At 40.0% G+C, this 15,111-nt stretch overlaps 1 protein-coding gene across 6 annotated transcripts in view; it reads right to left on the bottom strand.

Moving 5' to 3' along the window:
• Window positions 1-15,111, bottom strand: part of TENM1 (teneurin transmembrane protein 1) — a 785,443-nt gene that overhangs the window by 114,086 nt on the left and 656,246 nt on the right. For all 6 annotated transcript variants that reach the window (XM_047716031.1, XM_047716030.1, XM_047716033.1 and 3 more), the window contains one exon: window positions 8,003-8,146. In XM_047716031.1, the coding sequence (XP_047571987.1) occupies window positions 8,003-8,146 (144 nt within the window). The remainder of the gene's footprint in view (window positions 1-8,002; window positions 8,147-15,111) is intronic.

Raw genomic sequence — 15,111 nt, 5'->3', positions numbered from 1 at the left:
AATAAAAAACCCACAATTACCACACAATATTCTCAGTAACATTTTAATCTCCCTCTTGTTCAAAGCAGCATTGAACTTTGGCCTGGCATAAAAGAACCTGAGAGTGAAGCACTGTCGTTTTGTTTCACTGCATAGCAACCACAAACAGTAGCATAACACTTGGCCTCAGTTTGTCTACCTGTGATATGGGTTAATACATCCAGGCCCGTTAGTGCTGATTCTAAATGCCTCAATAAAGCATTTGATGAATAACTTCTAATGATCACCTGTTCACTTTGGGCTCTATGAATCATCTGTGGCTAATTTTTCATCTCATGGCTGACTTTCTCCTGATGCCCAGCACACTCCTGTCTGACTTCAAATTACCCTCACTATGCAACTGACTGGTTCCTGAAAAGGAAATATCAGTCAATTTTAATATTAACCTTAGCAAAACACCATCAAGAAGGTAATCTACTTCTGTGAAAAGAAAAAAAGTCATACCACTAGAATGTACTTCAAAGATATAAGAAAGGAACTTGAATTTTCCACTCTTTTGGACCATATCTCACTATCATCAGCGCACGAAATAGAGATACTGATTTATGAAAATGCTGGGAAATACTGTGTAGTCATTCTCTTTGGGCAATCTCATCCATTCTTACAGATTTAACTCTTTTTTTTTAAAAGATTTTATTTATTTATTTGACAGACAGAGATCACAAGTAGACAGAGAAGCAGGCAGAGAGAGAGAGGAGGAAGCAGGCTCCCTGCTGAGCAGAAAGCCCGATGTGGGGTTCGATCCCAGGACCCTGGGATCATGACCCGAGCTGAAGGCAGAGGTTTTAACCCACTGAGCCACCCAGGCTCCCCACAGATTTAATTCTTATCTCTGTAGTCTGAAACTTTCTCCTGTCCAGAGTTGGCAACTGCCCTGCAATTTCCTGCTCAATTGCCCCATTTGGATGCCTTACAGGCCCCCCAAACTCAACAGGTGTAAAAGGGAACTCTATTTTTCTGCTCCCCCTACCAAACCCTGCTCTTCCTCCTGTGTTGCCTACTCATCTTAGGAGTGGTATCACCATGAGTGTATTCACCCAAGTTGGAAATGCGGGCATGACTACGGCTCTTCTTTTTCTCATTCACTACACCTAATTCATTATGAAACCCACTATGAGTCTAAGTCCTACGATATGCTGAACCAGTTTTGTCACCTCCATTGCTATCATTACTGCTTTAGTTCAGTGTTTCTTCACTTCTTGGTCTCCCGGTCTCCACACATACCTATCTCCCAACCACTCCCCCCACCTCTTTCCATTGAGATTGTTTTAGTGTGTGGCTTAGAATCTTTCAACAGCTCCATTTCCTTTGTAGAATAAGGGGCACCTTCCCTATTATTAAGGCATACAAAGTCCTTCCTGACTTGACCACTGCCTACTCTCATCATCCTCTTATTTGTATCTTGAGTTCCAGTGATAATGAACTGTTTTACAATTACTTTCACATTCTTCCATTCTGTTCTGCTTTTGTATATGCCTTTCCCTCTGTCCTGAAAGCCCTCCTCATCTTGTCTGCTTTGGGAACTCTTACCTATCCCTCAAAGCTCAGCTCAGTTTTTCCCCCAGTGCTCTGTCTAGGTAGAATGAGTCACTCCCCCTTTGTGCCCACAGTTTGTTTTCCATAGCTCCGTTGTAACACCGACTATGTTGTATGATACAGTTTTCATTACTTCTCTATCTTTCTCATTAGAGGATGGGCTCCATAAAGGCAGACTCTCTGTCTTACTCTTTTCTGCATTTTAGCGCCAATCCTTGTGGCCAAGTCATTGTAAGAGCTCAGTAGATGTTCAAAATAGGCTTTGAGTCTCCTGTAGTTTCCTTGTCAAATCCCAGTGATTTTGCAAACCTGCTGAACCCGGGCAGAAAATCCAAGGAACAAGAACTGCTCACAATGAGCCTGGGCAGGGAAAACACCCATGCTGTGAGAAGACATGCCAATGTGTCAGACAGAAGTAACTGATGGTACGTGAATGAATACAGTAATCTTGTAGAGTCTTCTCCCCCGTCCCCCATGACCCCTGCTCTCTATCTCCTTGGATTGTCTGTTACTCTCCCTAAACATTTCCTGAAATGGCTTCCTCAGTTTTCTTTCTGCTTTTGGTCCCACAGTCCTACAATAGACACCACTAATCACTCTGAAATAGGAACTTTGTTGGCAAAAATAAGTAAGAGGGTAAAACATGCACAATACCATAACACCAAATATGTACTTGGAAGGGGCTTTCCAGGAAACAAGTCCCATACATCATACAGCCTTCAGATTTCAAGTCTAGGTACTTTGACTCTCCCTTCATAGGGTGATTTTTGCCTATTTTTTCAATGTATGATCTGCAGGAGCAGCTATGAGTTTATGCCCCAACAAATTGGTCTTTTACAGTAGAACTGTGAGATATCTCGAGGGTCACTATTTTCTTATTAATAACTTTATTAGGCAGTAAAAAAAATTCGTAAGATTTCGAACAGTTAATTAAGTAAGATTAATAGGACTGGATTTCATTTCACAAAAAAAACACTTAATCGCAATGCGTTCAATGCTACAGTTTAAACGAATTGGAAGTGAATGAGAACTGGGATGACCGTCAAACAACATCATCGAAAAGAAACCTCCGGATGATCACTAACTGAATATCCTACCAATGAGACTATGATATGTTCTCGAACAAATAAGGAAACCAACTGTTTAGCATGTCTGTATTTCAGCAATGCATTATAGGGTATATCACTCAAAAATATGTCCAATTATTAGCTTGGAAATACCAGATTTGCTATTAACATCTATTTTCACAGGTAGATCTCCATCTTTTTTATATCAATATAACGGTATAGTTAACAATTACCTTCAAAATGACATGTTATTACCAGGCTCCTGGCAGTTTAAAAACTAAAGATGGCTATTCTAAACCATTCTTCTAAGCCTGCAATTCTAAAACTCCCCTTTTCTATTAGAAAGCCCAGCACTCCATCAAAGAAGAAGAATGATTAAAGGAAATAAAACATAAGGCAATGTACTTTCTGATTACATCTCAACAATTGATGTCTTGCTTTCATGCAAGGTACTAAAGTGCCCGTGTACTGAAATTACCATTCCTGTTTAAAGCTGAAGCAATCAAAACAAAAATGGGCAAACCCCTTTTGTATTGCCCTGGAAAAATAGATCATTCTGAAGGGTGTTTTTGTTGTTTCAAGAATCTGTTTAACCTTCCATTACATAGAACCGGGGCATACCATCTAGCAACAATGATTTAACACCAATTCTTCTGCAAAAGGTTGCTTTGAAAATATTTTGTTTATGTTCCCGGAAATCTTGATCAATTACTGCTGCCTCCTTTCCAGTTTATTCTGCCACACATGCTCATTTTGAAAACAGAATCAAATGATCCTAGGACAATGCACATTTTTATATGAAGGCCAACTTCCTGCTAAGGATTGGGTTTCTTGTTGGCAGTCAACAAAGAAACCCCACTGAATGGGGCCTACTGCACATTTTCTCCCCTAAGTTTTCCTTCTCTCTGCCAAAAAGCCAGGTCTGCTGTATAATAAGTTAAGCATACTTTTAAACGCACTACTCATACCCTCCTGCTACCTTGCTCAGAAATTCTTTTGAAGCTTATAAATAAGTTTGAAATAAAAATTCCCCTCGGAAGCCAGTGGGTGGTGCTTTATGCTGATTTCAAAGAAGAAACCATTTTTCAGACTTATGAACAACCAGGGACACAATACATATTTCTCTTAGGACTTGACTGAGAGGATATAAACACAAGCTGGGAGATATGCCAGTGTGATCAATGGAAATTTACTTCCCCTCCCAGTAAAACCATTTGTCGACAAACTATTGGCCTGTTTTGGAGACTAAGTTAAAAGAAATTCTTTATCCATTTCAGACAGATGACGACATCCAATTAGTGCCCTGGCTTGTTTTCTTTAATAATTTTTTAACACTCAACTGGGAGGACACACTAGGATATATGTTTGATACAAAGATATACTAAAACAAATGCTTACCTCAGTGATAGATGATTCATGTACACATTTTTATTCCTCATAATTTTAAAGAACTGATTTATCTTAAAAGGTAAGGATATATACTTTCTGTAATCACTAAGAAGATGTATTTTGAAGGAATAATATTGAAAAATACAAGTTCCTGTTTTTTTTTTTTTTTTCATCTCAGAAAGTAGAAACCATCTACATATATCAGGCATAATATTTGGAAACAATTCTCTGCAACCAATGGTTAATTGTCAGGTAAATATAATTGCTGCAACTAAAATGACAAATGGTCTGAAAACACTGCCTTCTAGAAGCTACCCACTGCATAATGATTTTGCAACTAAAGAAAAACTGAAGAAGTGAATGGCAGCAGACATCCAATCTAATTACAGGTGTCTTTTTAACCAGTGAGAGGAAATTGGGGGAAGATAGATTCTTGTTTCTAATCTGCCATCTGTCTCAGATCAAAAAAGCAGGGTGCCTAAAGAGTTAGGCTTTTTCCAGAAAGAAGCGGAGTGGCGGAATTTGGAAAGACGGTTGCTCTTGCCTTAATCAGTCAGAAAAGACTGTCTGACCTGAGGGGGAAAGAGCATTGCTTTCTAAATTGGTCTTCTCAAAGCTGCTCCTTCACACTTATCATTCCTGCTTCTAAAACTGCCTTTGTGGGTGGGATTTAGACTTTGAAAACATCCCAAGAGAGGTGTTCATGTCCAAGGTCAGGCTGAAAGGCAGTGGCAGAGCTGGCTTCAGATCTGTTTCCTGGCAAGTGTGACAAGTTCTTGGTTAGAAATACAATGTGCCTACAAATGAGATGATCCAATGAAAAAATGTTCCTTAAAAAAAAAAAAAGCTATCTAAAATAAGGTTTCTTTCTCAGAATAAAATTCTCAGAAAGAGACAGAGAGCAGATTCAGTGGAGCTGGGGTGAGCACAAGGCATCTTTTTGGGGAGACAACAATATCCTGAAACAGTTGTGGTGTTGGGTGCACAACTCCACAACTTATTAAAAGCACTGACGTGTACATTTAAAGTGGCTGAGTTGTATGGTGTATAAATTATACTTCAAAAAATGTGTTAAAAAGATTCTCAGAAAGAATTCAGTACCTCTTGTCTAAAAACTGATTACTGGCAAAGTAGGGGTAGAGAGAACACCTCTGTGGAAATAAAGGGGATCCCAAAGCCAACTTTCTCAATGGCTCCCCTCTGCTCTGAATTTCTAAGCCTGTGTGAAGAAAATAGTAAGAGGACACAGGGCTGGGAGCACACAGCTGGGGGCTGGTTCAATTGAGGTCATTTCCCACTTTGTGCTTAATGTCAATGACAGGCATTTGAAAGAGACAATCCATACAAGCCAATAAAAGTGTGTGGAAAAGAACCGGCTGCTTAAAATGTCAAACTCTTTCAAATCAAAACAAAAAACCTCATAATTTAATAAGTGGCATCTGCCCTTTCGTTTTTGTACTTTTAAAACTGTGATTCTCCTTTTGACAACAGAAAAGAGTTGACATTTTATATCTATGCCCAAATCTTTGCTCTCAAATAAAACAAACAATTTGAAATGGAATTTAGAATGTTCCTTGAAAGAGGGGAAGGAGGGATAATGAAGGCTTATGGCAATGGGCTCATTTACCTTCGGGGTCCCATCCTGGGACTATGGTAAGTGGTGTCACATCATGGTTGAAGCAAACCTGGTTAGTTTTTCCAATCAAAATTTTCCAGCCCATGTGGCTGGCTGACTCAGCTGACTCAGTGATGGTGCAAACAAAATAAGATCATAGGTGTGATTATAAAATGGATCTCTTAGCCTTGGTCAGTTCATGGCCTTACGAGATAACCTGACCTTCACCAGTTGTTTCATAAAGGTCAGATGCAGACAAGGATGGCTGGATGGAAAGAGTGTAACTGTCTCAAGACATTTGCATCCCCAGTCCTGGAGAAATAACCCAAAGTCCATGTTCTACTAATGGTTGCTCAGAATCTGTGTCTTTGGATGAAAAGGAATGCAATTTTGCAATAAAAAGTTCCCAATAGATGTTCATATGAAAGCTGGACAGGAACACCAATAACCAATTCCCCAGAAAGATGAAAAACAAGGTGGAGGAACTTGGGTGAAGCGTTTATAACCAGGGTAGTGAGATCAGTTTGTTTGAGAGACCATGGGCTCAAGGGCCACCTGGGTTCCCTCTCCTGATTCAGTTAACATGTAAATTACAAACTAGGAGAAAGTGACAACAGCAAGGATGTTTCGAAGAAGGCAAAGATGGAAGATGACAGTGTCCTAGTTCTCTGCCTTTTCCTCTTTTCCTAAGTCCAGGACTTAGAATACTTAAAACTAAGTGAAGTCCAGGACTGCCCTCTTCCCTAGATTCCTTCACCACTTCTCCTGTCTTCCTCCTGCTTTTTCTTTTTTTAACCATTATTGTTCCTTGATTTAGTTCCTAGTTTCTCACTGGATCTACTGACATTTATGTGGACAAACAACTATGGTAGAGAGAAAGAGCACAGGGCTCTAGTCACTTATGAACGGTGCAACATTGGGGAAAGTCACATGACTGTAAGCCTCTGATTCTTGATTTTTAAAATGGGATTAATGCCACACTGCAGGGTTGTTGTATTTAAAAGGGGACGGAGGTCACCAAAGCCTTTTGAAAAGTGTTATCACATGGATGATTCCTCAATCCCAAGGTGCACATTTTGCTCCACATTTTTAACATCTCTGAAATAAGTCTGTATCTTGCAATCAGTGTATGTCATAGTTTAATTGGCAGCATTTCCCATAAAATACTGGCATGATTGATGGAGTGTTAGATTATATAAAACATTATATTCTACTTTTTAAAAAGTTGGTTAGTGGGGCGCCTGGGTGGCTCAGTGGGTTAAAGCCTCTGCCTTAGGCTCAGGTCATGATCCCAGGTCCTGGGTTCGAGCCCCACATCGGGCTCTCTGCTCAGCGGGGAGCCTGCTTCCCCCTCTCTCTGCCTGGCTCTCTGTCTACTTGTGATCTCCGTCTGTCAAATAAATAAATAAATAAAATCTTTAAAAAAAAGTTGGTTAGTGTCAGATACCCTGGTTAATTACTTGGGATAGAGCAATGATGACAGATGATTCTTAAAACCCAGCTTTATAGAACTTTGTGATGAAGAGGTCTCAGTATACTAGCACTAATTTGAAATCAGATTGCTGTATTTGAAAATAAATGTACTAATATGGCTATCTCTAGGTGCTGGACTTCCAGGTAACTTTTTCCTTGTACTTACCCAAGTTTTCCACATCAAATATGTGTTGTGCATGTGTAATACATATATATAGCACTATGTATTTGTGTATATATATTGCATTAAGAAAACAGTAATAAAAAATATTTTAAAAGCTTCTTAAGTGCAAAGAAATGGGCACTCTTGACCATGAAATGGACTATTATTCTTGAGGTAAACTTGGCATATGTCTGAAAAGCCTTAGAAACATGTACATCTTTCCCTTTACGTGAGATACCTAAGTTAGGCAAATACATAGAGACAGAAAGTAGCATAGGAGCTGGGGGAGGAGGAATGGGGAGTTACTATTTAATGGGTACAGATTTTCTCATTGGGATGATGGAAACATTCTGGAAATGGACAATGGTGATGTTTGCACAACACTGTGAATATACGTAATGCCACTGAATTGTACATAGAAATGGTCAAAGTGGTAAACTTTGTTATGCATCTTTTATCACAATTTTAAAAAATTCCACTGGGGGTACCTGGGTGGCTTAGTCGATTAAGCGTCCGACTCTGGATTTCCACCCAGGTCATGATCTTAATGTCATGAAATTGAGCCCTGGGGCAGGCTCGGTGCTCATGGAGCCTGCATAAAATTCTCTCTCCTTCTGCTCCTCCCACCCCCCCTAAAATAAATAAACAAAAATCTTTAAAACAATAAAAATAAAAATTGTATATCCTTTGAAAATAAAATAAAATAAAAAAGCTGCTTACCACTTTGAGGATTCAGAATATGATGCTTATTCAATGACCAGCCTCCTAGGTTAGAAGCATCCATCTCAAAGCCTTGTAAGATGACTGTCCTTTTCTCCCAGAGGATAAAGTCAGGGCATGTTTCATATTCATATCCTACAGATACTGCAAACAAAGAGTTAATAACACATTAGCACATTTTAAAGTATTTCCTTCATTTTTACAATGGTTGATAATTCTGTGGGTATTGCATTTGCTATTGAATTCTAATGCGGGTTGAAATTCGACTGCAAGTGCCTTTCACCTCACACAGCACGGCAGAGCGCCAGCATCCAAAAGTGATCATCAGTCAGCACGTACTGGGTACATACTCAGATGAGTGAGTGCGTGCTCTCTGTCATTAGGTACATACCGTATGTTTACCGACATCAAGCTTTGGGCTTTGGGGTTGGAGGCTGTGTTGGAAAACTGAAGAAACAAGCTCTCTGAAGGCTTAAGCTATGCTGATACAATTTTTTTCTTTACTCTTTTAGAAGAGGCGCAAGGAGGGCTGGTTTCTTCTCTCTCTAGGGTGCAAAACGCACTTAGGAAGCTGGTTTTGGTGTGCTGGGTCACTTATACAACAACTGACTACACATGAGACTAATACAAATCGATTTGTCCAATTTATATTTTCTCTTGTGCTAACTGGCCTTTAGTTTGCCGAGAAGTCTGAGTTTGCTTTGAGTGTGGCAAGTGTAAATTCCACCTTGTGCACGTTATATTTTGGTTTCTGCATAGAGCTAACCAATGGGATATCACCCAACATTTGGCCTCAACTCTTATGAAGCACAGATGTTGCGCATTAAACTTGGAACCCTGGAATGCCACTGAAATGGGAAGTGGGAAACGAGGTAGCATGGGTTCCTCTGCTCTACTGAAATATGTCTAGCTCAAGTACACCAAATCCCAGTCATTTTCTCAGTTGGTAAACCTGCTTACCTGTTGGAACCCCAGATTTCTGAGTCTTGAATTTAAAATGTTTTCTGTCCTCATAATGTTCTAAGCCTGAGAGTATTGGCTCATTAAACTGCATACCCCGAAGCTGCTTTCCCCCTTTCTGGAAGCTTCAAATATCCCTAGCTAGTAGTTGGCCATTGCTTTTCCAGTTTCTGTCTCTACCTGACTCTTTAGATGCCTCTGGAGAACTCATCCCTCCTTTTGTCATTTGGTTATGAAAACTGGTAATGAAAATATGTGCTTAAACAATGCCAGAAAAATAGGACCTAAGATGAAAAATTAAAGCAAACTAGTTTCGGGTTTTGGCATTGGGTGAAGGGAAAAGATGTTAATTTTAGTCAAACTGATTTATATGTGCATGTGTGTGTGTGAGCATATGTACATATAAGCCAAAAAGTCCTTATGATTATGAATATACAACTCTCTAGCATTGTGGATCATCTATGGCCAATTTTAAATCATATGTTGGCTTCTTTTTGTCCCTTGCTCTACCAAAGCTTTAATAGGGATCTTATAGGGCCATCGTCCTGGGATGTGTGACCTGTGCAGTCGCACAGGGGCCCATGTTTTGAAGGGTCCCACAGTTTGTTTAATGCTCTGCTGCCACTGCCTTGAAATCCTTAATAATTTTTTAACACAAGGTTCTGTATTTTCACTTAACACTGGGCCCTGCAAATTATGTAGCCAGTCCTGATGGGGATGCCCTTCTACCCTGCCATCAGCTGGTGAAGACTCAGGGAATGCGAACTCATTTTATTATTAGTCTTAACCAAGCATTATTAGCAAGGGAGATCAATGGGGAGCGGGAAAGATTAATCATAAAATGGAAATAATTTCTAAATGGAAATTAGTTCGGGATCATTCTGTGTTCTCTATTAAGTTGGATGGAAAATGCTGTTCTCTATTAAGGTGGATGGAAACAGAATTCCAGTGATGGAAAAGCATCTCAAAGGTAGTCTACTTTGGGTTATAGTCATGACACAAATCATTGCTGTCAAACAACTTCTTAGATATCTTATCATGACCCCCAATGCTTGTTAAACAACTCTGGTAGAGTGGAAAGAGTTGGTTTTAGAGCTAGAGTCAGAAAAGATTTCAACTTTTGGGTCTGCCATTAACTAGCTATTTGGTGTCAGGTGAATTATTCTGCATCTCTGAGAATCATGGTCTTCTCTGGTAAGAAAGTCAGGGCAGGGGAGGATGGACTAGAATTGCTAATTTTTAGACCCTTTGGGGTCAGGGAAACTTTTATTATGAATTTGATAGAAGTTATGAATCTTCTTCTTAGATTTCTTCCTAGAAAGATGCAGATGAGGGGCGCCTGGGTGGCTCAGGTCATGATCCCGGGATCAGGATGCTCTGCTCAGCAGGGAGTATGCTTCTCCAGCTCCATCTCCCTCTGTCCCTCCCCTGCTCATGCATTCTCTCTCCCTCTCTCTCAAATAAGTAGATAAAAATCTTTAAAAAAAAAAAAGAAAAATGCAGATGCACACATAATTTTGTATATAATTCTAGAGCTTCAGTGACCTCCTGAAATCCAAAAAACCAAAGATTTTTTGTACTAGATAATTCATACAGTGCCCCTTGAGCACTAACACTCTGTGATTCCAAAGTGCATTCTTTCAACATTGTGTTTGATCGATTCTGGTTGGGGATTAAACCCAAAAGCCTAAGAGAGCATCGCATTTCATGTTGGCAAAATCAGGTGGCGAGAAAGCATACTTGGGGCCATGTTGGTGTGTTGAATAACACGGTTTCTGCTTCTCTTGCCAACATTTAAAAGTCCTGATGAATAAATAATCACAGCGACAATTACAGGTTCCCTAAAAGCCATCATCTCCTTCCCTACCATTGTCAGGATCTGCTTTTTGTACATTGTAAGCCTGGTGAGCTCCCTTGGAATCCTTTCTCCGGAAGGTGATTATGCAGTTTTGCAAATAAGTAGTGTGCCCTGGTGACCTCCAGTGGTGGTTTGGAGCCGGATTTTTCCCTCTCAGTAACAGTTAAAGATCCCCCTAACTCTGTGGCAGGAAATGCTTATATAAAGTATCAATTAAAGAGTTCTCAGTGCAATGGTAATGAGACATACTCTTTTCACCTCATATCTGCTTTTGGAATTGCTCTCTAGTCCACAACAAAAAAGTGCATTGGCTGCAAACCCCACAATGATATTACTTTTTTCCCCTAGTCATGGCAAATAGCAACCAGGCAGCCACTTAATAAGTTCCCTCTAATTTTTATTAGGTTTACTTTCTTGGGAGAAAGCTCTATGAGCTAATAAAGTTATAATTTATACTTAAGACTTATCCAAAATCTCAACTAACTTTAATGAGAATGGCTGTATGTTGGGGTATTTTTGTATGTTGCTTCTTGCTCAGAGTAACAAGGCGAGGTTTCTTTCCGACAGCAGCCCATTTTAACATAATCCTAGAATTTGCAGTCAGTTTAGGAGAAGATGGACATTTCACCCCACAGAGCTGAGCTACTCTCCAAATGCACAGGAAACTGGCAAATACAGAAGCAACCAATCCTAGACTTCTCTCGTGGAGGCAGACTGTAACACACCAAATGCCTGCTCTTTTTCATATAATTAAAAATGGGGGGAGAGGGGCTATTCAGGGCTGGCAATGAAAATGCTGAGCCCCGACATTACACTCTGCCTGGTACTGTGGCAGCTGAGTAATGTGATAGGAAGAAAAAATAATCATTTGTAAATATTTCAGAGGAGCTGCAGAAGACACAGTGGTCTGGCAGTGGGCCGAGATAGGCGGTGGTGGGGGGTGGTCCCTGGACGGTATATATTGGGAGGGCAGGGGAGAAAAGAGCCATTAGTATAGCAGAAGGCGTTTTCTGAATGATGTGACTGCCTGCCTTGAGACACCCTTAATTCTGTCTGGATTTCTGTTTTCCTGTGTTCTCTCCCTTACCTCCACACAGAGATATTAATGGGATGTTTCTTCACCAAGAGTCATTGCTGGTCAAGATAGCATGGTTACATTTGCAGAAGGCTCTGTCCTCTGGTCACAGGATCACACCTTTGACTTGACTGTTAGTCATCTTGCAAATATTAACACTGGCTTATGAAGACTTTATTATACCTGTTTATAAAGAAAGACTGTAGCTTGCTCCCCCAAAGTCACTGGACATGGGGCAAAGAACTGAATGCTCATTCTACTTCTCCAAGCAGCAGATTTTGTATAATGTGGGGATTACAAGAAGGCTGAGGGCCATGGTGCCCCTGACATCCAATTCAGTGTCTGTGACATTCATCTATAAGGGCTGGGATAGGAGACTGACAATAAACAGCCAAGGTAAAGATGTTATGCAAGGAAGCTAATGTGCAAAATATGAGGAGATTAGGCAGATGATTTTCAGCAGCTTCAGGATAAGGCTTCAGAAATCATAATGGTTGCATTTATGAAAGTAATACATAATTAAAAGTAGTTTGATAGTGTGAGAAACTGACACGTTACCTCATGAACTCAAGGAATATCTAAAAATAATTTCATGATATTTAAAAGGTAACCAACAACAAGATAAAAACTTTTTTATCCAAAAGAAATCATTAAATAGAATAAACATTTCCCATTCTTTTCAAATAGATTAATGCAAAACAACCACAAACAATAACAACCAAAGACAAGAGACCTAAGGAACCAAAGGCCTTGGCAACAGTAGACCAAGACTAGATAGATAAAGTGCTATCTACTGAGAACAGGTATGCTCTCTTAGAACTTCTACCTTTTCCTATTCTCTGGTGATTTATCATAGGATAGGATGACCCCAGAGGCTCCTCAGTTTGACACATTGCTCAGTGGCCTGAAATGCTTTGTTGATTTATCTATTATTCCTGGCTCACCAGGAGTGTCAGAATTAGGTGATGAATTTTTATCAAGTGCCTTTTCAGCACTTATGGAAATATTCCCATAGTTTTCTTTTTTAACCTATTAAGCTGGTGAATTATAGCCATAGGCTTCCTAATGTTGAATGATCTTTGTGATCCTAAAATAAACTCTATTCAGGGCACCTGGGTGGTTCAGTTGGTTAAGTGTCTGACTCTGGACTTCGGCTCAGGTCATGATCTCAGGGTCCTCAGTGGGGACTCTGTTTGAGATTCTCTTCTCTTCCCTCTGCTGCACATCGGCCTCCACCCCCATCAAACAAACAAACAAACAAACAAACAAATCTTTTAAAAAAAATTTCTTTGGTTATAATGTATTTTTTTTAACTGAATCACTGGATTTGATTTGGTAATTCTTGGGATCGATACCCTAGCAGTATACAAAAATAAGGTTTAGTCATGATAGTGCTAAAAGTGAGGTAGCAGGATGAAGAAAAGTGAGGTAGCAGTAGGAAAAGAAAAAAGCATCCAACAGTGAAGTAACCCCACAAGAGGTCCTGTACACTGAAATCTAATATAATGAGAATTTTTTCCCCTAGCTGCTCTGTTTGAGCCTCACTGTGTAGTAGTGAGCCCAGAACATGGATGACCTCTTAGATGCCACCAAGGCAGGATGATGTTCTGGCTCACACTCACATTTGTGATGGCCTCTGTGTACCTGGGCACAGCACTCCTCTCCCTTGGGGGCATGTCATTCCATTTCATAGGCAAGGCTAAGGGGTCTGCTTTAGCCTCCAGCTTTGTTCATTTATTTGTTCAGTCATTCAACAAATATGCAATATTTAATGGGCATCTCTTATTAGGAACTGGAGCTATGAGGATGAAGAACACAGAACAGGACAAGACTTCCTCCTGTCACTGCCTCTCCCCCTGCCACATGGAGCTCACATTCTAGTGGGAGGATGAAATATAAAAACAACACACACACACACACACACACACAGAGTGATAAATGTTATGATAGGAAAATGAAGTGTATTAGTAGTGAGTGTAACAAGAGACTTTAAGGTGGAATGGAGAAACAAGGAAAAGCCTCTTTATGCAGAAGGGGGTTTATCTTACAAAGTAGAGGGAAGAACATTCTAGAGAGAGCAGCATGTGTGCAAGGCCTTGAGGCTTGGTATCTCTGGGAGATTTAAAAAAGGTCAGGGTGCCTAGAGGGTGGGTTTCTCTCGAGTGTATCAAGAACAAACCCCTCCTCTTCCCAGTGTGCAGTACTTAGGCATTTTTCTCGGGAGAGGTTTTAGGAAATAGAGTCACCTTGAAAATGGACTGGTTATCTTTTAAAACAATGTGATTGATTAAAAGGGATACAATGTTATAATAGAAAGAAGGGGGCTGTTATTTAATAACTCAGCAAACCTTCACTGAGCTGCTCTATGTGCTATGCAGGTGATGGGCTGAGCACTGCAGATTCAGTGGATATTACCCAGGGTAGGATAATTTGTCATTTGAGAGAGGCCAAACCCTGAAGGGTTACCTATCTTTTGGAACTTTCATCCACAACCCCTTTAATAACTATCACAAAAATAATATCACCTTACATTTATAGAACACACAATAGTTAAATACATTTTTGTGTATATTACCTAAATGGAAGACTCACAAAAACCTATGAAGAAGATACATTTACTCCCATTTGATAGATGTGATGAGAGTCAGAGAGGTAGTGTGACTAGTTCAAGGTCATCTGGCTAGTAAATGGCAGTGACTCATCAGCAAGTGCTTCTTTCCGCTATGCTAGATCACAGCTATAAAGGGCAAGACCCATGGTTCAGAAGTGCTAAATAAATAATCTTTTATTTACTCTGAGTTAAAGAGATAAGGATTGGAAGGAGGCCAGGCCTAGCCTTGAAAGAAAAGTACCCTGTATTCTGGTTGGCCCAAAGTAGCACCCAGTTATGTTGTTGTCTTGATGTAATTATGAACAGCATCTCAAGCATCAAAAGTATCTGGTTTGAATAATAAATTACATGGTCACCCAATCTTGGAGAGATATCTCCATCCTGCTCTGGTATGAGGTGGTAGAGGGGACTGGAAGGCAAGAACAATTATAAATGCTACCTTGGAAAATAGGACATATGGTTTGGAAAATCATTCAAAGATTCTGTCTCTTGACTATGTCATCTTACCAATGGCTTTCAAATTCTTACGCCTGAAAGTTATTTGTGACCCAGCATATACATGGGGAGACACACACACACACACACACACACATGCATGTGCGCAT

This window comes from Lutra lutra, chromosome X (assembly GCF_902655055.1).
Source record: "Lutra lutra chromosome X, mLutLut1.2, whole genome shotgun sequence".
In the NCBI taxonomy this organism is placed as follows: Eukaryota; Metazoa; Chordata; class Mammalia; order Carnivora; family Mustelidae; genus Lutra; species Lutra lutra.
Note: the sequence above shows the minus strand (reverse complement) of the source record. Positions and strands in the feature narration are given on the sequence as shown.